The sequence below is a fragment of the Callospermophilus lateralis genome, chromosome 3 (genome assembly GCF_048772815.1).
Source record: "Callospermophilus lateralis isolate mCalLat2 chromosome 3, mCalLat2.hap1, whole genome shotgun sequence".
Classification (NCBI taxonomy): Eukaryota; Metazoa; Chordata; class Mammalia; order Rodentia; family Sciuridae; genus Callospermophilus; species Callospermophilus lateralis.
In genome coordinates, this window is record NC_135307.1 from 133,640,537 (window position 1) to 133,667,880 (window position 27,344).

Consider the following 27,344-nt stretch of genomic DNA (forward strand, 5'->3'; position numbering starts at 1 on the left):
CAGCAGTTGGCAGGGCACAGAGCCCGGGGCAGCCCCCCACCTAGAGTTTCAATTGGCTTGGGTTCTGACCTTTTCTACATTAACTGCACCCAGAACAGTAGGTCAGGGGGGTGCTAAACTCTGCTTGGCCCCTACCCTCCTGAACGTGTCTCGTTTCTTCTCATTCTTTTCCTCTGGGCTCCCTCTCTGTACATAAATGCATGTTTTTCCTGGTGGATAGATGAAATGAGTAAATAGATTCAGAGAGGGCCAGTGGCCTATTTGGGGGTCACAGCCCAACATTCTTGCACCAATCCAAGCTGCACCCACTTTTTTTGTGCTGAGGATTTAACCCAGGGGTGCTTTACCACTGAGCCACATCCCCAGCCCTTATTACTTTAAGACAGGGTATTGCTAAGTTGCTTAGAGTCTCCCTACATTGCTAAGGCTGGCCTCAAACATGTGATTTTCCTGCCTGAACCTCCAGACTTGCTGGGATTACAGTGTGCGCCACTGTGCCCAGCTGCACTCACTTCTGAAGCCAGCCCCAGCATTCCCCTGGTCATCTACATAGTTACCAGTGTCCTGATGCCTTTATTCTCTGGTAGGGCCAAGCCTCTGTTATGGCCCTAGCTCCAGAAAAAAAGTCCTGACTAGTAGAGGAAGGTCTGTCCTGTGCAGGTTCAAAGCTCCCAGGCGGCTGGGCAGCGCCATCTGCTGGCTTTGTCTGGGAATGCAAGGACCTTGGGAAGTCTAGGGTCAACCTTTGGGCTGTTTTCTTCCAAGAAATACAGGAGTCTCTGCCCCATTTTACAGTTAGAGAAACTGAGGTGTGAGTGATAAAGGTTTCCCCACCTTTACATGTCTGCATCTTTGTTTTGGGTTACTTCAGTCCTTAATCCCTTTATGCCTCAGTTTCTCCACTTTTCACTCTAAGGCTCAGATCACTCCCACTTACCTGGAGGAAGTACAGGAACTCACATGTGAGAGGTGCTACCTATTTACTGGGCATTATCAGAGCCCCCAAACCCACGGGGCTTCTGGCACTTCCTCTTGAGCCTTTCAGGGAATCTGCCAGATCTCTCTCCTCCCTTCCCACCCCCTCCCTCCTATCACCCCTCTGATGCCTGTGACTGCCACATCCACTGCTGAGCATCCAACTGCTCCATGGCCAGATAATCAGATTATCATGGATCCAGAATAATCTATTCCATATGGCTTGCCAGCTCAGTGGCTCCAAGAGCTAAAGGTGTGAGGAGGGGGTGATCTTTGTTGGAAGGGGCTCCCCTGGGAGCACTGGGGTGGAGGGCTTGGCTAGGGCTAATGGGAAGGAGGTACAGGCAGGAGAGAAGAAGGTGGGCCTCTGTCACTGGGCCTTAGGACCACTCTGAGTACTGTTTTATCTATCCATGACGGGGGCTTAGGATCTGTTAGGGGCTGCTGGGTACTCCCTAGTGCCATTTCTGCTATTCATTTCTGCTATTCTTCCATAATTCTGGGGAGATTTTTTTATTTTATTTTTTATTTTTTTAAAGAGAGAGAATTTGTTAATATTTATTTTTTAGTTTTCGATGGATACAACATCTTTATTTTATTTTTATGTGGTGCTGAGGATCGAACCCAGCGCCCCGCGCATGTCAGGCGAGCGCGCTACCGCTTGAGCCACATCCCCAACCTGAGAATTTATTTTTTATACCCAGATGGTTAAGCTTTATCCTCCAGGGCTTCTGGATCATCAAGTCCAGGCTGAGCCTGGAAAATTTTCTTCTTATATCCCAAGGCCTCTGTGCTCTTGGGGGCTTGAAGGTTCCAGGGCCCCCTCAACCTCACAGCATCCCTCCAGGATAAAAGGAGCCACTTATGTCCTCCAAAGGAGATGGGGAGGACATGGGCTTCTGCCTAATGGACCCCAGCTCTTCCCCTTTACTATATGACATGGGACATACTCTCTGAGCATCTATCTCTTTTATTTATTCATTCATTCTAATTTGTTATACCTGGCAGCAGAATGTATTTTGATTCATAGTACACAAATGGAGCACAATTTTTCATTTCTCTGGTTGTATACAAAGCAGAGTCACACCATTCGTGTCTTCATACATGAGCATCTATTTCTTTAACTGCCAAGTAAGACAACAACACCTACATCACAGCATGTTGTGTGAGCAGTGACCTGGCCAAGCCCCAGCAGAGTGCCAGGCTCAGAGGACAACAGTGTACATGCATATTCTGTGCAGTATGATTCTACCCTCACCCCAGGGCACAGAAGATAGGGACTCTAACCCACATTGGCCTCCACTGCTCATGGGTGGAGACTTGGTAAATGACAACCTTCTCTGAAAAGAGTGGTGTGGAGTGATGACAGGAAGATCTCTGGCTATTTAGGACACCCAAATTAGGGGCTTCCTCTGGTGCTAAGCAGGCTGGCGTAGGAGTAGTGCTGCTTCCTTCTCCTGGGGTCTCTGGCTCCAGTGGGGTCTGGGATTAGGTCTGCAAGGGGAGTATTTACATAGCACCTTTGATTAGCACTCCAATGTCAGAAGGGCTGGCTGGGAAATGAGGGCATGGAGGTTGGGTGCAGGTTGGGATGCAGTGAGAGATGGTGTGAGAGAGCAGGCTGGCTGCAACCTGAGCTAAGAGGGGGCCAACCTGTCCTGCCTGCCCCACCCCCCCAAGGCTTGAACTCTCACCTCTTCTCCAGTGGGGCTGCCCAGGAGTCTCATTTCCCAGCCTTACACGTTGGCAGGCAAGGGTAGGCTGGGTCCAGGGGAGCAGGAGCTCGGCACTTGTCAAAACACAGCCTCCAGAAGTGTGAAGGCCCCATCCCAGTGGGAGGGCGTGTGGGCCTTGCCGCCTGGAGAACTCATTAACTGGGGCAGCTCCCAAATGAACCAACCGGAGAGGCTGGCCACGATAAGGAGATCAAAGGGGAGAGGGACAGGCTTGGGGACAGTGAAGAGGGAGGGCGGCTGATGGCTACTCTGTTGGGGTCCCTGTCCCCCCCACGTGGCTCCAGCAGGCCTGGAGACCACAGCCTACACCAGCTGGGCCCCTGTGGGGGCTTCCCAGAGACCAGGGGAAACAGGTGAGGGAGGGGCTCCACGTGGCATTTCCAATTTGTCAGCCTCAAGGCTGAAGATCCCGGGATGGGGTTGGGGCTGGAGCCCTCCCATCTGCCTGCCTTTCCCAACCTGCTGTCCCACCGCCTCTCCAGCCATCTTGGTAGGTTGTTTCCTTCATCCTTGTCCCTTGTCTTTTTAATCCTCCTCAGCCTTGACACCAGAGGTCTTCTCATGTTCCACTCATGGTGTCCTCTCCTGCTTTAAATCTCTCCATGGCTCCATGTCCAGGATTAATGTTAACTATTAGGTTTCAGATGAGGAATCTTAAGTATTATGTTTTCAACATAAAAAAATGCACCTCCCACACATATGGTCTCTTTTCCAAATATGTACAGTTGATTTTGTGCTTAATAAAATACAAATTCATATAAAAGCATTGTTGACAAAAAGCTTAGTTGAGACAGTTTCCTCTGGGGCAGGCCATTGGAAGCTGCAAAGGCCATCTAGTTATGCCCTCTGTACCTAGTGATATGACTATATACACTTATTATATTCTCATATAAACAAAGATAAGACAATAAAACATGAGTGCTGGGCCACTCTGAATTTTCTCAATTATTGGCCATAATAATTGAGGGGGGTACATTCAGAAGATTGGCAGTCCTCGAATAACAGGGTGCTCAGAGCCTGCAGAGATCTCACCTCTCAAGCCCACGTGGTCTTTTCTCTGCACCCCCTCCCACCCCAGCACACCACAAACTGCCAATTCCCAGCTGCCCATTCCCTCAGCCTAGTGTCATCCAAGAGGCCCAATCTCTGGGTTCCAGAGCCAGGTTTTGATCAGAGTCCCAGGAAGTCATCCATCTGCCAGGATCCACAAAGGGTAGACCCTGCTGACAGCTGCAAGCTGAAGAGAGGCCTCCTGGACCAGGCACTCCTAGGAAGTGGATGGGCCTCAGAACTGTGCAGAGGAAGTGGACTCTTGCCTTCTTCCTCCCCAAGGGAGGTTGATACTGTTTCTCCTCCATGTGGTTGTGGGCCTGAGCATTCTGTGGCTGCTGAGACAGACTGCCGGGGAGGGATGTAGAAGATACCAAGGGTAACAGGAGACAGAGAGACAAGGGGAGGGGATGGTGTCCACAGAGATGCCCAGGAAATAGGCATCAAGCCACTTGACCTTCATTGCTACAGTCTAGTTTGCCCATCTGTCTCATGGAATTGGAAGCCATAGGGAATGCAAAGCATTAGACCCTAGATACTATTCCTCTTAAAGGAACAGGCAAAGACATATTGTCAGACACCAGGTACTAGGTGGAGAGTAGATAGCCATGCATGAAGTACTGTAGGACAAGTGTGCAAACTCAACCCATGGGGACAGATGGGCAAGGTAGATCCTTGGAGACTTTTTATGTGGGCATTCTTACTATATGTAAATATGGACGGTTTTATTTTTTCCCCTCCAATCTAAATTTATTTTTCTTTCCTTCTAGACTCTCCATTCCACCAAAACAATGTTGAAGTGGTGTTGTAAGAGCAGACACTGTTCCCCATATTAGGGAGAAAGTTTCAGTCTTTCACTATTTAGTACAATGCTATGTGTAGGTTCTTTGTAGATGCCTTTTTAAAAACATGTTTTCTTTAGTTGTTGACAGACCTTTATTTATTTATATGTGGTACTGAGACTCAAACCCAGTGCCTCAGACATGCCAGGCAAGTGCACTACTGAGAAGTCACAGCTCTAGCCCCTTGTAGATGCCTTTTATCAGGCTGAGGAAGTTCCTCTCCATCCCTAGTTTGCTGGAATGTTTTATTACAAAGGGGTATTTAATTTTGTCAAATGCTTTTTCTGCACCATTTCCATTCGCATTTCATTGGCAAACCCATCATACCTCCTCCAAAAGCGGCAGAACATCAGCCAAATAGGACAATGGTGGCGGTGGTGCTGTGGCAACTGGCCAAGCTCCTGATCCTGCCAGGTTGGGGTGTCCTGGGGGAAGGAGCAGCAGGCTCACCCCTTTTCTACTCAAATAGTCCTGCAACCTCCTCTGATTCTGCCAGCTTGCTGGGTTTCCTTGCAGTTGCTTCTTCAAAGTGCCCCTATAAAGGGACAGCCACCTAGGGACAGGACAGCCACCACCAAGAGACAGCCACCCAGGTCCAGCCTGTCTCTGAGGAGGAAGAGAGTACAGTTATCCCCACCTCCGGAGGAAATCAGGGCCCCACTTCTCTTGGTCCCTACTTTATTCCACAGTCCGCTGGTGCATCCTGAGGGGATCCCATTATACAAACTAGAATAAAAAATGCAAGAAAATTAAGAATTTGCACAAGGTCCCTAATAGATGAAGGTGGGCCTCAAACCTAGGAACTGGACTTTCAGTTCTCTGATTCTTCCCCATCCCCTTTCCTTTAATCCGCAGAGAAGGGTTATAGAAGACAACAAGGGCAGCAGGCGATAGAGAGACAAGGGGAGGGGATGGTGTTGGCGGAGATGCCCAGGAAGTGGGCATCAAGCCTATTCAACGCCTCGGGTACCACCAGCCACGGGGCATGTCACAGGCAGGAGGCCCAAGTCAGAGCCCAGGTGGGGTGAACCAGGCACAGTTAAGGGGCAAGCACCTTGGCCCCACTCTCTGCTGGTTCAAAGAGCCGGCCCCGCCCCCTCCAGACCCCAAGCCAGCTTTGATGTGCAGATGCGCTGGAAGGGGCCACTTCACACCTCAGGCTTGGGATAAAGCTGCCGCCAGCCTCAGACGCACCTCCGCCGTCATGGCCCATTCCCCGTGCCCGTCCCTCTCGCTCTCAGAAACCTGGTTACGGTCCGCAGACTGCGCCCCTGCCCGGCCGCTGCCGCCTTCCGACAGGGACAGCGGCTGTTCCCCTGCCTCGTCCCCGGACTCGTGGGGCAGCGCCCCGGCGGGCAGTCCCGTGCCAAGCCCAGCCCGCCCATGCGTCCGCCCGTGCGTCCGCTCGGCCCCGCGCGCCCCGACGGCGGGTAGGCGCCTGGGCAGCTGGCAGCGGCGGAGCGCCAGCGAGCGCGAGAAGCTGCGCATGCGCACCCTCGCCCGCGCCCTGCACGAGCTACGCCGCTTTCTGCCGCCGTCCATTGCGCCGGCGGGTCAGACCCTGACCAAGATCGAGACCCTGCGCCTGGCTATTCGCTACATCGACCACCTGTCGGCCATCCTGGGCCTCAGCGAGGACAGCTTGCAGTGCCGGCGCCAGCGGTGCGTAGGCGCGGCGTCCCCTCGGGGCTGTATGCTCTGTCCGGACGGCAGCTCCACCCAGGCGCAGACGCGGGATCCTGGACCTCACCCGGACCCTGCCTCCAGCGAGGGACCATGCTGGGGGTCCCCACCTGTGTGCCCAGCACCCGGGGCCGCTCCGGAACCGCGCGCCCCGCCAGTTATGTGCGTCGAGGCGACCAGCCCGCAAGGGCAGACAGTGGAGCCGAACCCATCTTCTCCGGTTAGTATCACTTTTCTCGCGAACCCCACCCGACCCGACTGTCCGTGCCACCTGCTCACGCCACCACAGGGACCAGCCACCCTGTCGCACCCTCGCGACAGCCTGGCCTCATCTGCTGGTTCTCAAGAGCAACATCGCGTGTCCTGCGTGTCCAGGCGGCAAGGGGAGGGAGAGGCCAGGCAGGGGACAGGGATCTGTTCCTCGCCAGAAGTTCCCTGACAGTGGACCCCTGAGCGTGGACGCTGTGTCCCACGGCAGGTAATGAGGGCTACATTGTTCTCTCTCTCTCTCTCCCTGCAGCTCTTTCCCAGCGAAGTGCTGACTCTGCTGGAGAACTGGATGCCCCTCTCAATCCTGGAGTTGCCGCCGGCCTGAGCCTGAGGAGTACAATGACAAAGGCACCGAGTCTTTTTTTGGCCTCAGGACCTTTAAAGAGGACTGTCTCTTCTGGAAGAGGCACCAGCAAATCTGGCATGGCATTCCTGGGGTGGGAGCCTGTCTTCATCTAGGATGAGCCTTCCCAACCCCTCTTTCAAAGGAAGGACTCATAGGGTAGATGATCTAAAGCAGGCAGGAGCTCTGCCTAGCATGTATTTATTTATTTGTGAATAAACTGTGTTGATGTCATTTGGCAGTTCTTCATATGGGTGGACACAAGACTCCCTCCCTGCCCTCCAAAGAATGATAGAGGAGAGTTGTGAAGGTTTCTTGTTATCTTCGGCCCCTCAAATACACAGGCCCAGACCCCTTCCTCCTTGTGGCCACGCTGGCTCACATCTATTCTGCATGGAACAGCCTGTAAGGGGTGGAGTGGGAAGCTTCCTACAAGAAAGTGGAAGGAAGTTGGGAACTAGATAAAACCAAAATGCCCCTGGAACAATACAACTCCAGTCTTACGTATGATGCACCAGTTACTTTACACACATATGCCTCAACTGTAATTTTGTAGAAGAATCAATACTCCAACCGAGATAGGACTTGGGAGTTGGAGCTGTCACCCTGGTCAGATTTTGCCAGCTCCATTCATTGCTACTCTGAGGAGTTATTTCATTGTGCCTGAGTCTTTGTGCTGGAGCTTCCTGGTGTGGGACCTAGGATTTTCCCTTCTCCCTTTCATGTGGCTTGGGGAAGCAAAATGAATGGGCCAGGCCCAAATTTATATAACCATGGTTCCTGGAAGCCTAGCTAGGATGAGAGGAGAGGCCCTCAGGGTTGCTGATCAGCAACCAGACTCAGTGGGATCCAGATTAGGGAAGCACTGTGGGGGAGAGGAGACCCTGTGGGTGGGTCCAGAGAGCAATCAAGCTTGGGGGGTTTCAATGCAATGTAGCCTTTGCCACTATGAACACCCAGTCTCCCCTCCTCCCCTTCAAGAGTCTTCAGCAAGCCTTAATGTTTTTTATGGGCACATTATTGAGATATAATTCACATCCACAAAATTCACCATTAAAGTACAAGATTCAATGGTTTTTGTATATCCATAGAGCTGTGCAACTATCACCACTAATTTTAGAATAGTTTCAACACCTCCAAAAATAGTTTCATCTACCCATTAGCCCCACTCCCCATTCATTATCAATCTATACCACCACCACCACCTCCACCCAGCCATCACCAGTCATCCCCTTTCTGTGTGGATTTGCCTATTCTGAACATTTCATATGAAAAAGGTTAAACAATGTTGCCTTTTGTGTCAGGCTTATTTTTGAGTATGGTTTATCCATGTTGTCACTGTACCAGAACTTCATTCCTAGCTGATGCCCTGGGTTTGATCCCCAGCTGCCCCAAAACAATACTGAAAAAAAAAAAAAACACTATTGATTGCCCAATAATATCCATTGTACAGCATGTAATATCCATTGTGCATTCAATCGTTGTTGGGTTTGCTTTTAAACCAGCTCAGAAACCATTCCCAGCTCTCCAGACTAGGCCAGGAGGGGCAGAAATGCATCTGCTCTGTAGTTCAGAGGTCCCCACCTAGGTGGGGCTTACTTTGACTGGCTGTAGAGAGTGGGATCCAAAGCTGAACCCTGTGGAGGTAGGGGGACCTCACACCTCTGCTGGTCACCCCCTTTCCTACATCTCCACCCCCCTATCCTGTACTCCTCTCCCAGCACCCTAACTAGGGTGGAGTGGGAAATCTTCCTTTCCCCAGGAGTCCACCCAGTTTAGAAAATCTATTTGCATGGCAAAGGCCCAGCAGTTTAGGATAGGGAATTAAAGTTATTAGCAAGTCTTTTCACAGATAAGTGGAGCTCATTGGCCAGCCCCCTTCCCTGCAGAGGGGCTTTCCCCTGACTCTGAGCCAGGGAGCAGCCCACTGTTTATTAGCGCCTGGGTGCTAATTTTCATTAACACGTCCCTGTTAATAGTGGCCTAGACGGAGGATTGGAGATAAGAAGGGGTCACTTCCCACTGCTCTGGTGGCCTCATTCCCCGCTTCCTGGCCCAGCCTTATCTGCACCTGGAGGAAACCCGTTAAGTGAGGACAAGAGTGGCCCACACCCAGGAAGGTGAGATAACCCAGTTCCAGGGCCATTTTAAGGCTGAGCAACTTAAGGAAGACCGACCTGGCCCCTACAGGTACCAAGTATCATCACTGGGATTGGGACCCAGGTGTGAATACACCACCCCTGTGTGCTCAACCCCTGCATGCACTGCCTCTGCTGAGTGCCAACTTGTCTCTAGGTAGTGGTTTACCATGATGGGTATTCCCGGGAAACTGAGGCAGCACAGGCTCCTCCTTCACCCTGGGTTCTTGCAAACAGTTCAGAAAAATTTCAGACACATCCTTCAGAGTTATAAGCATGAGTTTATTGGAAGAGATGGAAAAGAAGAAAGGGGACACTCTGGAGAGAATGGGTCCTCTCAGAGAGGAGAAAGATGCCATGCCTCTCCTGCCCTCTAGTTTTATGGGGATCCCAGGGAAGTTTCCAGAGAGTCCTGCCCAGGTCCACCTGTTGATTTTTGACTGACAGCAGGATGACCTCAGACTTTCAAATCCCTACTGCCATGACAACTCTAAGTCACTTTGGCCCATGCTGACTGGTTCTAATTGGAACTTGTTCCTACAGATATTATGGTTGGGAGGAATTATCCTTATCTCCTTGAGTTGTGGGATCTGGTCTGTGTAAGGGTCACAAAAGTCACCCACTTCAGGGTAACTTGTGTTCCTCTTATCAGCATGATTTCAGGGCCTGCATTTCTCCTTCAGATAATAGGTACTTTCCTGAGGAACTTAATAAATTCAATAAACGTAAACCAGCAGGGCTGCAGATAAATTACTTTTTAAAGGTGAAAGCAAGGGCTGGGGTTGTGGCTCAGCGGTAGAGCACTCGCCTCGCACGTGTGAGACCCTGGGTTTGATCCTCAGCACCACATAGAAATGAATAAGTGAAATAAAGGTATTGTATCCAACTACAACTAAAAAATAAATATTAAAAAAAAGTGGGAAAGCATGTGGAGGGTCAGCACAGTGGGCCTATTTTATAGAATTATCCCCTTAACCTCATGTTCCCACCACTCATGTCTGCCTGTCCCCTATCAGTGAGTGGCATCCCAACTCATCGGAATCCCTGGCAGCGGGCCCCAATCTGGAACTGTTTGGGTGTAGGCCCACTGGGAGGCAGGCAGGCGAATGAGAGCATGGCCATGGGGATGCCTGGCAGGGGCCAGTGGCTCTCTTCTCACTGCTGGCTGACGCCACCTCCCTCCTCCAGAGAGAACTGTTTACCCAATCAGAAACAGCAGAAAAACATACAGAGCAACTGTGGGAGCCAGGCTGTGGCTGTAATCTAGCCCCGATTTCAAGTCACTTCAGCTACTGAACCTTCGGTGAAGATGGTAATGTGTGCTTGTCCCAGTCGTGCAGATCAGGAAACAGAAGTACACAAAGTTAGTATTTGGCCATTGGGGTGGGGGACCAACCTAGTCTTTGGAATGGCCCGGAAGGCAACTATGTGTCTCAGGACAGGTGGATGGTACACCCAGAAGGTGGCCAAGCTCACATCCTGTTGCCCTTGGAACAGACCTTGGATCTCCAGTCACATGTTGCTAATGACTCTGGAGTAGGCTGGAATTCTGAAATGCTCTCACCTGGAGAACTAGAGAGGCACAGGGCTGCAGAGGGAAGGTAGCCCAATGTAACTGCAAAGTCCCAGGGCCAGGCCAGAGACCACTTTGTCCACCCTTCTCAGATTCTGACCCTGCATTTGCATAGTGCCAAGAGCGAGTGTCTCCTTAAATTTTGCACCTGGGCACTTGTCTCACCCTAGCCTGGCTCCCCTGAGTTGTTTTGGGTTTGTTTTGTTGTGTTTTGTTTGGTACTGAGGAGTAAACTCAGGGGCACTTAACCACTGAGCCACATCCCCGCCCTTTTTTATTTGTTATCTAGAGACAGAGTTTCACTGAGTTACTTAGTGCCTAGCTAAGTTGCTGAGGCTGTCCTTGAACTTTCGATCCTCCTGCCTCAGCCTCCTGAGCCGCTGGGATTACAGGTGTGCACCACCATACCCGGCATAGGTTTTTGACATTTCTGAGGGGATTTATCACCCAGGAGGCTAGGCTGTCCTTTGGGATCACTGGCATGGCCTGCTTGATCTGATGGTGCTCTGCCCTGAGAATGGCTAGAGCCCCAGCAGCCCAGTCTCCCAGTTGGGGATCCCCAGCAGAGAGTAGGCTTGGTCAGGCCCTGGTTCTTTCTCCCTCATCCCTCTGTGGGATCTGGTACATAAGGTTTCTTGTGAATGCCTCAGTTCCCCCTTCTTCCTCTCTCCCACACACACTAGGGAAAGAAGAGGTGACTTGGTGTCACAGCAGGTGACCCCAGAGAGGGTAGAGCTGAATTCCCCCAGTCCGACTCTGCTGGGGCAGGGCACCTCTGCCATCTTTGCTCAGCATCCCTCTGGCCTTCTTCCCTCACACTCTGTCATTTCCCTTTTATCACACAGCTGTCCCCTATGTCAGTCCTTAATTGGGGTGGGGGTGGGGAACCTCACTCTCCAGGGATGAACATAGGTCATGGTTCAGGAATGTGACCACATACAGACCAGTGGGGAGCAGGCTCAGGACTTTGCTGGAACCATTGAGAAAGGAACATGCACTATGGGCCATGGGTGCTCACCCAGGCAGAAGGCCCAGCTTGCAAGGGGATTAGAGCCAAGAGAAAGAGGGAGATTCTTCATGCCCAGATCCAGGATATGGAGAGTGCTGACAAATGTCTCAGGTCAGAGAGTAGAAAGAGGGCATGACTCTCCTGCCCTCTTGTTTAACTGGGAGTCCCAGGGAAGTTTTCAGTGTGGTCTGTTGTCTGTGTTCAGAATTGGAGGAAATGCTAAATTGTGATTAGAGGCAGTAAAAATTAAAATGTAATAATTTCTTATGCAAGGTCTTGATCCCTTACATTTTATTCAATAGACCTCAAGTTAAAAGCTTGTGATCTTGGAGCTGGAAATGTAGCTCAGTGGTGGAGTGTCTGCCTACTCTGTGCGAGGGTCCATCCACAGTGTTAGAAGGCAAGGGTCAGGGTCTGTGAGGTAGTTGACCGCCAGCAGTCCTTTCTCATTGGTTTTTGTGATCACACCAGAAAGATTTCTGACACATTCCTCAGAGTGGCAAGCATGAGTTTACTAGAAGGGATAAGAAAAGGGAAAAGGGGACACTCAAGAAAGGGGGGTGTCCCTTTCAGAGAAGAGAAAGATGGCATGCCTATCCTGCCCCTAGTTTCATTAGGAATCCCAGGGAAGTTTCTAGAGTCCTGCCCACCTCTTGACTTTTGACTGACAGCAGGATGACCTCAGACTTTCAAGTCCCCACTGCCATGACAACTCTAAGTCACTTTGGCCCATGCTGACTGGTTCCAATTGGAACCTGTTCCTACAGATTTTATGGTTAGGGAGAAATTATCCTTATCTCCCTGAGTTGTGGGATCTGGTTTGTGTATGGGTCACAAAAATCTCCACTTTCAAAGTAACCTGTGTTCTCCTTTGTCTGCTTTCAGACCTGTGTCTCTTGTAGATAACAGGTAGTTTGCTAAGGAATATAACATATCCTGTTGAATTAACCCAGGCAGGGCTGCAGGTAAATTGCTTTTTAAAAGTGAAAGCAGGGCTGGGAATGTGGCTCAAGCGGTAGCATGCTCGCCTGGCATGCGTGCGGCCCGGGTTCGATCCTCAGCACCACATACAAACAAAGATGTTGTGTCCACCAAAAACTAAAAATAAATATTAAAATTCTTTCTCTCTTTAAAAAATTTTAACAAATAAATAAATAAATAAATAAATAAATAAAAGTGAAAGCATGTGCGGGGGGGGGGCTGGGGTTGTGGCTCAGCGGTAGAGTGTTTGCCTGGCATGTGCGAATCCCTGGATTCGATCCTCAGCACCACATAAAAATAAATAAAACAAAGGTATTGTATCCAACTACATCTAAAAATAAACATTAAAAAAAGTGAAAACATGTGGGAATCAGCACGATAAACCCAGTTTATAGGATTATCCCCTTAACCTCCTGTTCTCACCTCTCATGTCTGTGTTCCCTATCACCCAACACTGAAAAAAAATAATAATAAAAAACAAAACACCTGAATTCAAAAAATTACTCTTAACATAAGGTTATTTTAGCCAACAAACTCCTTTTTGCTGAAGGTAATTTGAGTTGAGTTTCTGGACTTCCTGTTGAAAAAAATTCATCAGGACTTGTTTCAGGCTGATCCCAGTCATGCAACCTGTGTCTCCATTTCCCTCTCTGTAAAATGGGGATTATGGTGATATCCACATTTTTCAAGGTTACTTAAGGTTTATGTGTAAACTCACACACACCAAGTAAGTGTCAGTTCCTCATCACCTTTGGGTGCTGGGTAAGGCCAAGAACATCCTCCTAAATTCTGCTCCTTCATTCTCAAGAGCTTCCGCAGCACCTGATGTGAGGAGGAAAGAATTATTGGAAAGAGCTGCTTCTACCTTTGTGTTTTCATTCCCTTAGTGGGAAGGAGAGAGGGCAGATTGTCCTAGGTGGGGACCCCTTCACACAGGGGACATTAAACCAATCAATGTTGGCGCCATAAGAGATGTTGTGCCAGTGAGGGGCTTGAAGTGTGATCCGGGGGAGGAGCGAATGGGAGCACAAAGGAAGCGGTTGTCACAAACCCTGCAGGCAGCCAACTTCCAGGGCAGTTTATCAACCACAGCGAGGCTGGATGAGCCTCTAGGGCTGGCTGAAACAACCTCTGCAGTGCTCCAAGGAATCACATGGTGTCCTCAGAGAGGCAGACATTTCCTTACCACGGGGCCATAACTCAGCCCTTCAAAGGTTCTGAAAAGGTTAGGAGTCCACAGGACGGAGAAGGGGTGGAAAGGGCCACATAGTAGCTGCTTGGGGTTTTGATCATTTGAGAAAATTGGCTCTCCAGGCCGGGGAGGGCCACTAGCTGGGCCCTGCTGGAGTCTAGTCTATCACTGTTTATTTGGATGACACATCTGCCCACTGGAGGGCACTGACAAGAGGCTCAGTGTTCAAAGGTTCCAGAATAGACCTTTCCCCTGGCCAGCTCTGAAGAGGTCCCAGACCCCAAGTCCAGAACCCTCGAGTTGTGTCTTTTTGTCACTGTGTCCTTTTACTTCAGGGCATGCTGGGGAGACCCTGCCTATTTGAAGCCTCTTCAGAGAGTCCCTGGAGTGAATTTCTTGGTGTTCTCTTTCTGGAGAATCAAGGAGTACTTCCGAAGTCGGGCCCAGTGATCGTGTCCTTTCATCTGGTTCTTCTTCAGTGTCTGGAAGCTGAGGACCACACAACCAGAGATGAGAAGCCTCCCAAGCCTCCCAGCTTCCCAGCCCCAGGGCAGGGCCTGGACACACTGGGCTCAACAGAGAGGCCCTGGGGGCTGGTACACTGCTTCATTACAGTGGCCCCAGGAACCAGAAAGCCTTTACCCAGGAGACCAATGACAGGTCCAGTGCTCTAGGCCATTTGTGGCCAGGCGAGGTGGTGTACACCCGTAATCCCAGTGGCTCCTGCAGCTGAGGTAGAAGGGCTGCAAGTTCAAAGCCAGTCTCAGCAACTTGGCAAGTGTCCAAGCAACTTGGTGAGATCCTCTCTCAAAATAGAAAATAAAAAGGGCTGGGGATGTGGCTCTGTGGTTAGGCGCCCCCGGGTTTAATCCCTGTACCAAAACACAAACACACTAACCAGAAAGTCCACTTGAAAATGAAACAAGGTCGACATGCACAATGGAATATTATTCAATCTTAAAAGGAAAGGAAATTCTGACACATGCTACATATTTTAATGAACAGTATAATATAGGACATTATACTGAGTGAGTCACAAAGGACAAACACTGTATGGCCCAAATCTGAAGACATTGGGTTTAGTTTTTTAAAGAATAAAAGTTTAAAAATCAAATCAATGCATGGTCACCACAGTATAAACTCCTCATGAGGGGTGGACCCTGTTACCCAGTGCAGGGGCTATGTGTGCACCTGTGGTGGGCAAGGAGTGCAGACTCTGGCCAGGTTTCTGTCCCAGGTGCTGGGATGAAATTAGACATATAGGAAGAGGGATACTTTTGAGAGGAAAGACAATGATTATGTCTTTGGAGTTGTTTTAGGTTCTACATGGGAAATATCTACATGGAGATAAGCTAGTTCTAACTTTAAAAAGTAATCTATAATTACTTCTTCTTTGTACATTGCTTCTTCTTTTTTTAATATTTATTTTTTAGTTTTAGGTAGACGCAATATCTTTATTTTATTTTTATTAGTGTCCAGAATCGAACCCAGTGCCTCACACATACTAGGTGAGTGCACTACCACTTGAGCCACATCCCCAGCCCCACATTACTTCTTTTAAAGAAATAAAAATCAGCCAGATGTGGTGGCACACACCTGTAATCCCAGCAAGTTTGGAGGCTGAGGTCAGAAGATTGTAAGTTCAAGGCCAGCCTCAGCAACTTAGCAAGGCCCTAAGCAACTGGCAAGACCCTGTCTCAAAATAAAAAGGCTGGGGATGTGACTCAGTGGTAGGGCACCCCGGCCTCAATCCCCAGTACCAGAAAATAAGTAAAATAAAAAACGTAAGTGGAAGTGTGTAACCCAAGGTTATGCACCTGCTTTTTACACTTCAGATCTTATCCTAGAAGTCATTTATTTCTTTTTCTTATTCCTTTTCTCTATTTGTGACACATAGGACAGTCACTCTTCTACTGGGACCATCAGAGCTACAATACACATACTGGTACTGAAGCATCTTTGCCCATGTGTGGGAGAAAATGGGTCAAATAGAAACTCAGGTTTTGGACTCAAATTGCTTGAATTCAAACCCCATTCCTTTTACTTACTGGTGGCCTTGGACAGGTGAGTTGAACTCTAAAAGCCTCAGCTTTCTCTCTGTAAGTGGGGATAATGATGATGACAACAACAATGATGATGAATAAGTTATACCCATAAAGCACTTAGCCTGGTACCTGGCATAGAGTAAATGCTCGATAAAAGTTAATTATAATAATACATATGCTACAGATAATAAATAAGTGGAACTGAATTTGCTGGGTTGAAGAGATCAGAAAAACAAAACATTGATGAGTGACATACAGGAGACATGAACAAACAGAACTGGAACCAGGATTTTTGTTTGTTTTTCCAGTGCTGGGGATTAAACCCAGGTCCTCATGCATGCTAAGGCAAGTATTTACCACTGAGCTATATCCTCAGCCCTTTTAAATTTTGAGACAGAGTCTTGCCAAGGTTCAGAGGCTGGCATTGAACTCGTGATCTTCCTGTCTCAGGTTCTAAGTTGATGAAATTACAGACATGCATTGCCTCACCCCACTTAGAACTAAGTTTTAAAAGGCAGATCAGCAGGGCCAGTTGGACAGTGGCACATGCTTGTAATCCTGGAGACTCAGGAGCCTGAGACAGGAGGATCATAAGTTCAAGGCTAGGCTCAGTAACTTAGTGAGACCCTCAGCAACTTAGGTAGAACTCATCTCCAAAATGAAAAATAAAAAATAAAAATAAAAAGGACTGAGGATATAGTTCAGTGGTAAAGCATCCCTGGATTTAATTTCCAGTACCAAATCAATAAGTAAATAATAAGGAAGACCAAAATAAAAACCATTAATGTGAACATGGGTGATTTTTAAAATATAATGCTGATGTGTGGAAGGGATTTCTCTATGGATGTAGCAATAAACAGTGGCTAATCTTTACTGAGTACTGGAAATATACTGAGACACAGGACACTGTTTTCATCAAAGGTAACCAAGATTTGCCCTGGTCACACCGCTAGAGGGCACCAGAGTCAGGACTCCATCCTCACACCTCCCCTCTCCTCCCAACAGCCCAGAGCTTGCCCTGGGATTCTGATGCTCTTGACCACCAACCTCCACCAAACCTAAGGGAGATGACGGACAGTTCACATTTACAACTTCTGTTTGGCTAAACAAGCAATAAAATAACTTCACTCCAAAGACAAACCAGGATAAATTTCTTGCAGCATCAACAATGAAATCTTGGGCTGGGGATGTGGCTCAAGCGGTAGCACGCTCGCCTGGCATGCGTGTGGCCCAGGTTCTATCCTCAGCACCACATACAAAGATGTTGTGTCCCCCGAAAACTAAAAAATAAATATTAAAAAAATTCTCTCTCTCTTCTTAAAAAAAATTTAAAAACCCAATGAAATCTTTTCAAAGAAAATGAACACATCTATAGAAAAGAGACAGAGGGCAAATTGCAGAGAAGAAAGAGAAATTTACAATACTGGACATGTAACTAAAAGGCTAAATTTTAACCCTTACTTTCCAAATTAAAATAACACCAAGCTATTGATTTTCTGCTTCCATAGCCAGTGTGAGAAGTGCTGAGGGACAGGAGGGCGAGTTAGGAAACCATCATCATTCCAACGTGCCTACTCAACCTCAAAGTCACCTCCGAGAATTTGCCCTATAGGAATTAGGGAAATCTCACCAACATGGTGAAGTGGTATGAGGGCTGCTTCCCAGCAGCCCCTGGGGCTCTGGCTCTAGACCTAGGAAAGTGCTTATTTGTTTGCTGACATGGGAACTTGGTGACATTAGCCCATGATTAGGAAAAGTTGGTGGAGGGGAGGAGACTGCCAACCAGATGGAAGACAGCATGGAGGAGGAAGCAAGATCTGGGTGTCATGGGGAGCGGGGTGGCTGGGACTCCAAATCCTGGGGTATGAGCAGCGTGCCTCTCAGTCACGAGGCAGGTGAAGTATAGGGGGACAGGAGGACAAGAAGGAGAGGGCAGCCAAGGGACCAAAGCCAAGGCAGAGATGGGGGCAGAAGGCTGCTGGGAGAGTGAGCAGAGAAGCGGGGTCGAGCCCTGGGTGGTACCAACTCGTGTCCACAGTGGGATTTCCTCTGACTGCTCAGCGGTGAGGAAGGAGAGGGAGGCAGCCTGGTTCATCTGATGCTGAGCATTAACTGACCAGGGGGGTATGGAAGCCCTCTAAAAAAGGCCTTTAGGGAGGCATGACACCCTCTCTCCATCATCAGCTCAAAGTGAGTGCTTTTTTTTTTTTTTTTTCAGGAAAAATACTGACAAGGGGTGTGTGTGTGTGTGTGTGTGTGTGTGTGTGTGTGTATGCATATGTGTGTTTATTCCACAAAGACCAGTTGCCTATTTGAAAAGTGGGAGAGAAGCTGGAACAACTTCAAGTCCCTGCACAAAGCTTTTGAACTCAACAGCCTGGTCTGAGCTCTCTGACTGTACAAATAACTCTGGAAGAGGTTCAGCCCTTTCTCAAGAAAGGCAAAGGACTTCCAGGTGAAAACCTAGCAACTCAGGGGGCTGAGGCAGGAGGATCACCAGTTCAGAGCCAGCCTCAGCAACTTAGTGAGTCCCTCTGTCTCAAAATAAAAGATAAAAAGGGCTGGTGATGGAGCTCAGTACCAGAAAAAAAGAAAAAGAAAAAAAGGATTGTTAGGGGAGGTCCATAATGTTGGCCTTCAAGGATAAAGGGAGCCATTCCTCACCTTCCTCCTCCCACCTTGATGACCATGTCACCTGGCCTCACCCAGCACTTGCTGTCTCCACCCCCTCCCCACAGTGAGAGAGCTGTGTGCTGTGTGAATTAGGGACTGTTAGGTCATTCAGGAGCCCAGTTTATGGCAGAAAGCTAGTGTGAGAGTCTGGACCTTGCAGGGCCTTGTATACTGAAGAATATGAGGTGACACTAATTTTGTCTGTCCCCTAGTGTCCTCAAAGTTCTGTCCTCTTGTGAACAGCCAGAGATGGTAGACACTAAAACAGAGTGTCCAGGCTGATGGAAAGGGTGCCCTGGAGGACCTGAGTTGGAGGGAGCAGAGGTCTATAGGGCGGGTGGCACATTTGGTGCCATCTGGCCTCCTTTCAAAGCCCTAAGACAGGCTCTGTTTCACACTGGTTGTTAAGTCCCAGTGCGATTTTGTGAAGACCATTTAGACAGACTAGAGCAAGTTTGAACCTTTGAGTCTATTGCCACATGAATCCTTGCAGTTTCACCTAGTTTTAAGGCCAAGGGAAACTAGAAACAAGGAGTAAACAGCAGAGAGAGAGAGAGAGAGAGAGAGAGAGAGAGAGAGAGAGAGAGAATGCAAGCCAGCACATGCCTGTAATCTCAGTGACTTGGGAAACTGAGGCAGGAGGTCTACAAGTTCCAGGTCAGCCTGGGCAACTTAGAAAGACCCTGTCTCAAAATACAAAAAAACAAAAAGGGCTGGAATGTATCGAAGTGGTAAAGTGATCCTGAATCAATTCCTAGTACCAAAAAAAGAAAAAAAGAGGGCATGGTCCCAAACCTCGGGGCCTGTATGGGATAAAGTGAGGTGAGTGGAGCATTAGTGACAGCATCTGGATGGTGTGTGTGGAAATGTATCTCAAAGCTCATGCAGGTTTGAGAAATCACACAATGAAATTCTAGTGCGTGCTCCTTGGGAAAGCCCTGGACATCAGGCCTCAGAGCAGGTAAAATGGGGAGAAACTTCTCGAAGTCGAGTGTTTCCAAATTAATCTGTGGGCCCAAACTAGAAGATGAGTTGCCTGGAGGCATGTGGTTCACCAAGTAAATGCCTCAAGTCTGATCCCTGAGGCAATCAGGAACTAGGCCTGCCGCCCGCTGCTATGTCCCCTCTAGCTTCCCCTCGGCTCACACTACTGCCAATCCCAATCCCTGCCCCTGACTACCCCATTGGTCAGTTCTGCTGGCTCTAGCCCTCTTCCCTATAGAAGGTTCCAGAGGATCCAGTCCTCTGCATCTTACCCAGCTGCTGTGGGCCTTCCTGGGGAGGAGCTGGGACTGGGACCTAATAGCTAGTGTGGACAGAGAGAGAGGCAGTTGTGAGAAGGGAAGTGGAAGAGTCCCTCCCATTCCTTGTTGGGGGACCAGGATGAGCTTCAATATTCCAGTGATGGGGAAAGTCAAGATAGAAAGGATATTTTTCTCCTAATCCAAGTAGTCCAACTATACAGCAGTGAAGTAAATTAATAGACAGCCTTCCCATGGAATATTATACAGTAATGAAAAAAATATATTCACAAATGCTATAGTTTGGATTTTGAATTTTCCCCAAAGGCCCAAGTATTTTAACTTGGACCCATGTGTTTTAACTTGGTCCATGTGTTTAAGGTGCTATTAGGAGGTGGTGGCCTAGTGGGAAGTCCTTAGGTCACTGGGGATGTGCCCTCTGAGGGAGTTGAGGAACCCCAGACCCTTCTTCATTCTCTTTTTGCTTCCAGGTCAGAAAGGGAGTGGTCTTCATCTGCTATATCTCCCACCCCATGACTGGGCTGCCTTGCCACATACAAAGCAACAGGGCCCATCAATTATGGATTGAAATTGCCAAACTCATGAGCCAAAAATAACCTTTTCTATTTATAAGTTATTTATCTTGGGTATTTTATTACAATGACAGGAAACTGACTAGAGATGCTTTTCTCAAAATTAAAAATATATTAAGTTATATTCTGGAGTGACAAAGTCAGATAAAAAGTGAACATGTGACACAATCTCAACTTGGTGACAATGCCAAGGTAAAAGACCTGGAAGGAAATATTAATACTGGTGCTGCTGATATTTGGTGGTAAAATCATGAATTATTTAAACTTCCCTTCTTGGTTTTTATTTCCCTGTTCTCCAAATTTCTACAAGTATGTGTTTATTTATTTATATTTATGACTTTTACCAGAAATAGTGAATATATCTATTTTTTTTCCCAATGGGAACTTAACTTTTTCAGAGTAGTAGATTTACACTTGAAGCTACTTCCATGGGCTGATGTAGGGTTCAGCAGGTGTTGGAGGGACTAGGTCACCTCAGGTGAGGTTGAGAAATGTCAGCCTAGGGCCAGGTGGGAGGGGAGCTGCCTGGAGCTGGAGTTGCAGCCTTTGTGTAAAGACGGAAGGCTCACCTTTTCCAGGCCAGTAAAAGGAGGGGGTCAGGCTCAGTGGCATGTGCAGTGGTGGTGCACACATATAATCCCAGGTACTTGGGAGGCTGAGGCAGGAGGATTCAAATTTGAGACCAGACTCAGTAACTTAGCAAGACCCTCAGCAACTTAGAGAGACCCTGTCTCCAAATAAAAAATAAAGAGGACTGGGGTTGTAGCTCAGTAATAAAGGTTTAATCATGAAGACCCTCCCACCACACAAAGGAGAACAGAACAAAATAAAAACAAGAACATTAAACCAGGAATTCTGAGCTTCCAGTGAGAAAGTCAGAAAGTCCCAGGCCATGACTCCCCTCCCCAAGAGAGCGTCTCTTCACAGCCTGGGTAACCTCAGGCTCCTGGCTTATTTCTCCACCATTATTTTAATCCTATTTGCTAAAACAATGCATTCATATTTTTATAAAAAAGTTGCAAATAAACAAAAAGGAAACGATCACACACATTTCCACCACCAAGATGTAACAAAGTTTGTAAACACATTTTCCATCTTCTTTCCTACTCAAGGTCAGGATTATATGTAAACAACATTTTATAACCTCTCCCAATCTTTTTATTTTGAAATTTTTCAAACCTGTAGAGAAGTTGCAATGAACTTTATCCCCTAGATTCACTGCTGTTAATGATTTACCTCTCTCCCCGCCCCAATAAATATTTTTCTAGATTTCACCATCTGTTAAAAATTTAACTTTCTTTCTGTCTCTCTCTGTAAATATTTTGCTGGGACATTTGAAAGTAGTAGACATCAAGATACTTCCTCCTGGGCTGGGGATGTGGCTCAAGCGGTAGCGCGCTCGCCTGGCATGCGTGCGGCCTGGGTTCGATCCTCAGCACCACGTACAAACAAAGATGTTGTATTCGCCGATAACTAAAAAATAAATATTAAAAATTCTCTCTCTCTCTCTCTCTCTCTCTCTCTCTCCCCTCTCTCACTCTTTCAAAAAAAAAAAAAAAAAAAAAGATACTTCCTCCTAAACTCTTGCAGGATTGCTTACATGCCCTAGTCATCAAGGGTCACAATAAGAGACCTCCATACAAGGAAGAGCTGAGCATCACTGTCCATCTTTAATTGGGGCAGAGTCAACAGTCCCCTTGTTCATTGTCCCTTTCTCTCCCTCTTAATGAATGGGCATGCTTTCCTCCATGAGATACTGAGAGTCATTAGAGCAACCCAGCACAACACAGCAAGAACAATATATGTAGCAGGTAGAGGACTCAGGGCTCTGGGTTTGATCCCCCACACCACAAGGAGGGAAGGGAAAGAAGGAAAAAAAGATGGCAGGTAAGGGATGAAAGCAGAGTGGTGCTGCTACCTAGTGGTGACATTTGGAATTTCCCCAGGCATTTTGCATTAACAGAAACCAGATACATGCTCATTGTGCCCACCATTTACAGAGGAACCACCGTGTGTCTTCCACTTTACATGTACTGTCTCACTTAATACTACAAACCCTAAAAATTAGGCATAATAAAAATATCCAGGACACAGCCTGTCACCATACATGTGTTTGAATGAATAAGAAAACTGACTCTCAGAGGTTAACTGACCTAAGGCCTTATAGTTAGTGAGTGGTAGAGTCAGAATTCAAACCCAGGTCCGTTTGGCTCCAAACATGGAGTCTAAATAGAGAGGAGAAATGATCCTGAAGAGATCCCCAAAGCTCAAAGGTGTTACGTAAGGTCATGGAGGCTCCGGAAGGGAACTGACCTGCCAGTCCAGTCTCTCAGCTCTGAAGCACCAGGCCTGGGATGAGGATCCATAGCCCACTGATGACCCCATTCCACCAAAATTGAGAGGTTGGATCCTAGTGGGAACTACCAATGACTTGAAAATCCCCAGAAATTTATTGAGATAGATTAGAAGAGAGTTCTGTTTTTCCAGGGTGGACTAAGTATAGTTCATTGTGTTTTCAGAGCAAAAAGGAAAGCAAACCAAGAACTGGGAAGAATGGGAAGGGGAAGAGGAAGAGGAGAAATTCATACATTAATTTTTATCTAGATGATGGAAGTGGCTGGCAAACACTGAATAGTTTAAGGTTTTCGGTGGGTGCATGTTTCCATCGTAACTATTCAGCTCTGCGGTTGTAGCACACAGCAGCCATAGATAACTTGTGAACAAACGGGCATGACTGTGTCCAAATACAACTGTTTTTAGAAGGGGCTGGGACTGTGTCTCCATGTTAGAGATTTGCCTAGCATGCATAAGCTTTAATCCCCAGTACTGCAAACACCAACAAAACCCTTTATTATTTTTTTTGAGATAGAGAGAGAATTTTTTAATATTTATTTTTTAGTTTTCAGTGGATACAACATCTTTATTTGTATGTGGTGCTGAGGATCGAATCCAGGCCACACGCATGCCAGGCGAGCATGCTACCACTTGAGCCACATCCCCAGCCCAATCGTTTATTTTTAAAACCAACAGTGGGCTGTATCTGGCCCATGGGGCCATAGTTCATCAACCCAACTTAATGATGTGCCTTTTTTAAAAAAACATATTTATTTTTTAGTTTTAGGTGGATACAATATCTTTGTGTTTATGTGGTGCTGAGGATCGAACCCAGTGCCTCATGCATGTGAGGCAAGCACTTGAGCCACAACCCCAGCCCCGCAAATGTGCTTTAAAAAAAAAAAGGAATTTAGGGCTGTGGATATAGTTTGGAGGTAGAGTGCTTGCTTGGTATGTATGAGGCCCTGGGTTCAATCCGCAGCTCCTCAATAAATTAATTGAGAAAATAAAAAGATGGTCATGACAGAAAGAAAACATCCAACGGAAGTCTTCTTCTTCTACCAAACTGAATTAATTACTCCTTTCCTACTAAAATGAATGGGGAGTATGGCCTATGTGGTAGTAACCTTCATTCAGGGAAGAAATATTTTATTCTTTATTTTCATTTTGATACTGGGGATTGAATGGGGTGGGGTTCCACCACAAGCTCCATCCCCAGCCCTTTTTATTTTATTTGGAGAGGGCCTCACTAAGAGGGTGGCTTTGAACTTTCAATCCTCCTGCCTCAGCCTCCCAAGTTGCTGGAACTACAGCATGCACTCACTTAAAAGCTGAAAGGATCTTCCACAAAACAAACTCTACTGTCTCTTGACCCAGAGACAACCCAGCTGCCGGGAGGGATAAGACGCAGAAATCTTTACCTCTTCTGGAGGAAACGCTGGCATCTTTCCTCCAATGGCAGCACGCGGGAGAACACCTTGTCATCTACCAAGTCCTTCAGAGGAATGGTGCAGTTTTTGGAGATGTTTTCCAGGAGTGGATAGGTCTCAAAATTGAAATAGAATACAGAATTCCAAGGGTCATTGGCGTTATCTGTGGTGGCTTCAGTTTCAGCTGGACAGCCCCCTGCCATGAAACAGGAACACCATGGCACCAAAGACACCATGCTTTCTCCATGGTACTGTGGCCCAGTGTGGGTGGGTGGGTGTTGCCCTCTGCTCATAAAGGGCAGGGTCGTCTGGATTGAGCTGAGAGGAGCTGGTTGAGCTGGTAGAACAGCAGTCCAGAGCAAAGACCATGCCAGCATTTGATCAGAGAACTCTGTGCAGACCAGGCTGCAGGGTCCTGTGGCCCAAGGTGGAGTGGGAGGCAGCGGGGAGGATTGGGGGGTGAGTGAGGGCCTAGATCTGGGCAGCAGATTCCCCTTCCATACCGTGGAGCAGGAAACATGGATGGTGTGAAGATACAACAAATAACGGCTCCCAGGGCACCTCCAGATGGTAGGATCTGGGGGGAGCAAAGGCACAGATGACTTCAGCCTTGGTCACATCCATGAGGTTCACAGAGCCATTCTTGGAAAAGATCAGCACCTGGGAAGCAAAGAGACGGTGAGGGGATTCTTACTGGACTTGGTCCCCCCATAAAGCAGAGTCTGAAGCGAGACAATACAATGTGGAATACTCTATGAACTCTTGGGCACCCAGCCTCTGGGTCCATCCCAGGCTGCAAGGGGAAGTGCAGGTGTGAGCAGCTGCCCCCTCAGGGCTAAGCTTGGCAAACCACCCTCCACACACTGTCGGATCCAGGGCGCTGCTCCTTCTCTGCTGGCTTGCCTCCTCCTTCTATCTGGCCAGCATCTTTCTGAAGAGCTCCCCCTCCTCATGGCCAAGTTCCAGCTCCTCAACCAAGCCCCTCTGGTGCTCTCCTCCCACCCCTGGGGACCTGCTCAAGCCAGCCACCCTCCTGGCCTGAGATCTGAGATAGTCCCTCCTGCCTGGGCTCTTTCTCCCCGGAGTAGACAACTCACCCAGGTCTTCCAAAGCCCCTCTTGAGCCCATATCCCCTCCTGCAGCCATGCGTTTCCCTCCCACAGCAGTGGAGGGCCTCTCGCCCTCTGTACTCCACCTCCTGCTGTCTGTCCCTCCCTCAGACATGTTCCCATGAGGAGGTGTTGGCTCTCTTCAGCACAGGAGCTGTGCCCTCATCTCCTTCATACTCCTCCCCAAGCTTGCAGGTCACCCCACAAACTGGAGGGTTCCCTCTCAGTCACAACGTGAGCTCATTTTCCTTGTCCCATAAGGGATGGCAGTTCCCCTGGGAAATGACTCTCCCTATTTACCTCCTCTGTAACTTGGGAACCTGCTAGTACCTGGCTCCAACTGCCACTGACTCACTAGTTGGCTGGTGACCACAGAACGAACAGTTTTATTTTACTTTATTTGCTGTACTGGGGATGGAATCCAGGGCCTCACATATGCTCAGCTAGTGCTCTACCACTGAGCTACACCCTCAGGCCCCAGAATGGACATTTTTTGCCCTGAGCTCTCTCAGAGTCTCCCCTGGAAATCCTGTAGGCCCTCACCCTCTGAAGGGCCACACTGGGAGTCACAGCTTCTCTCTCCTGGCCTGTGTCCCCTCAGATGGGCCTGTGGGAATCAGGAATTGGTTCTCTGCTCAGGATAAGCCGAACACCCTCTGTTCTCAGCCTCGGTCAGAGGCAACCCACCACGAGAGCTCCGTCTCTTCACATCTCTCCAACTCACCAGCCCTCTCAGAACATGCTGCTCCCTGCTCTACCTCTCCATGCTTCAAGCCCTGTCCCCTAGAAGGGCACATCTGTACTTTCTGCCTGGAGCACAGGGCACTCCATGGGCTGGTGCCTCCACCCTGGACCTTGCCCCAGCCTGCTCCCTCCTCACACCCCACAGAGTTCTGATGTTGTAGTCCCCTCAACTTCCTGCAGGCCGAGGACATGACAGCGCTCTCTTGCCTCCATGGTGCTGCCTCAGCCCCAGCCCAACTCAGTCTTCACCTCCCCTCCCTGCTCCCAAACTCTGCAGATCAAGTAGGTGAATCCTGCTCTATTCCATGTGTTCATTACAAAATCATCACAGTTTTTCCTTGTGTTCTAGGGAAGCTGCTTGGTGATTTGTCTGACCTTCTGAATTAAACGTGAGCTCCATGAAGTGAGAGACTTTCTCTTATTTGTTAGTCTTAGTCTTTTTTTGGGGGGGGAGTGCTGGGCCTCATGTCACAATGGCCCATACTAAGCATATGTTCCCACTGAGCTACGCCCTCAGTCTTGGATTGTATTTTTTTTTTTTTTGTCTGCATATCCAAAAGCTAATCCAGGTGCCTAGCACATAGTAGGCCATCAACAGATAGGTTTTGAAGGAGGAATGAACACATTCATAGAAGAGAAATGAAAGACACAAGGAACCTACCATGCCAGGTAAGGTTGGGACTGGGGCCACTGCACAGATAGCTTTTTCTATATGCTTTGTGGGCCTGTAAGGGGAAAAAAATAGACATTCTCCTACTTTAAAAGTTTCAAAATTTGACTTTCCTTTCCTGGGCACATATCCTGGGGAACCTCTTGACATGTACACCAGGAAATATGTGAGGAAATTGTTCATGGTAGCAAAAAAAAAAAAAAAAAAAAAAAAAAAATTCAAAACCTAGGAACAATCAATCTCAAATTCTGTTAGCAGAAGGATACTGAAGTAATTGTGGTATATATACAATGAAAATAAAAGAACTGAAGCCAACGTGTATAACTCTCAGGAACAATGTTATAAAGCGAGTTAGAATAAAAATAATAAAGATCATTGAAAAACAAGTTGGAGAGTACCTACAATATGGCATCTATAAGTTTCCTAAACATGTACAGTTAAACACTAAGTTGTTTAGACACACAATCATACATACCTGGTTAATTCTTAAAGGAAATCAAAGGAATGATGAATTTAGAAAAACAGTATGATGGATTGAAAAAAAAAAAAAAACAATTGGCCATCAAAAGGTAGAGTCTGTTTTTCTACTGCTTGAACACAGGAGTGGCCTGGGGATGTGCTTTGACAAATGGGACAAGTAACATAAGCAGAGGCTTGAAAGACATTTGTGCATGGGGCTGCTCTCTTGCTGCTGGGCAGCCTTGGGCTAGCAT

The 27,344-nt window shown here is 48.0% G+C and overlaps 2 protein-coding genes across 10 annotated transcripts in view; one reads left to right on the top strand and one right to left on the bottom strand.

Annotated features, from left to right (window-relative positions):
• Positions 1-5,807: 5,807 nt before the first annotated feature.
• Positions 5,808-6,986, top strand: Mesp1 (mesoderm posterior bHLH transcription factor 1). The gene is made up of 2 exons (XM_076849424.1): positions 5,808-6,506; positions 6,807-6,986. The coding sequence occupies exons 1-2, from the start codon at positions 5,808-5,810 to the stop codon at positions 6,879-6,881; spliced, it is 774 nt and encodes a 257-aa protein (XP_076705539.1). The 3' UTR covers positions 6,882-6,986.
• Positions 6,987-9,340: 2,354 nt separating this feature from the next.
• Positions 9,341-27,344, bottom strand: part of Wdr93 (WD repeat domain 93) — a 52,412-nt gene continuing 34,408 nt past the window's right edge. For 7 of the 9 annotated variants that reach the window (XM_076851337.2, XM_076851336.2, XM_077109189.1 and 4 more), the window contains 4 exons: positions 26,623-26,686; positions 24,612-24,768; positions 24,100-24,304; positions 21,120-21,817 (listed from right to left, as the gene is read on the bottom strand). In XM_076851337.2, coding sequence (XP_076707452.1) covers positions 21,634-21,817; positions 24,100-24,304; positions 24,612-24,768; positions 26,623-26,686 — 610 coding nt within the window. In that variant the 3' untranslated portion in view covers positions 21,120-21,633. Of the gene's footprint in view, positions 14,282-21,119; positions 21,818-24,099; positions 24,305-24,611; positions 24,769-26,622; positions 26,687-27,344 lie in introns of those variants that run through there. The other 2 variants (XM_076851334.2, XM_076851342.1) reach the window with 2 other exon arrangements.

Coding starts and splice junctions, on each gene's coding strand:
- Mesp1 (XM_076849424.1), top strand. CDS start 5,808: ATGGCCCATTCCCCGTGCCCGTCCCTCTCGCTCTCAGAAACCTGGTTA. Junction 6,507..6,806: donor AGCCGAACCCATCTTCTCCG/GTTAGTATCACT, acceptor CTCTCCCTGCAG/CTCTTTCCCAGCGAAGTGCT.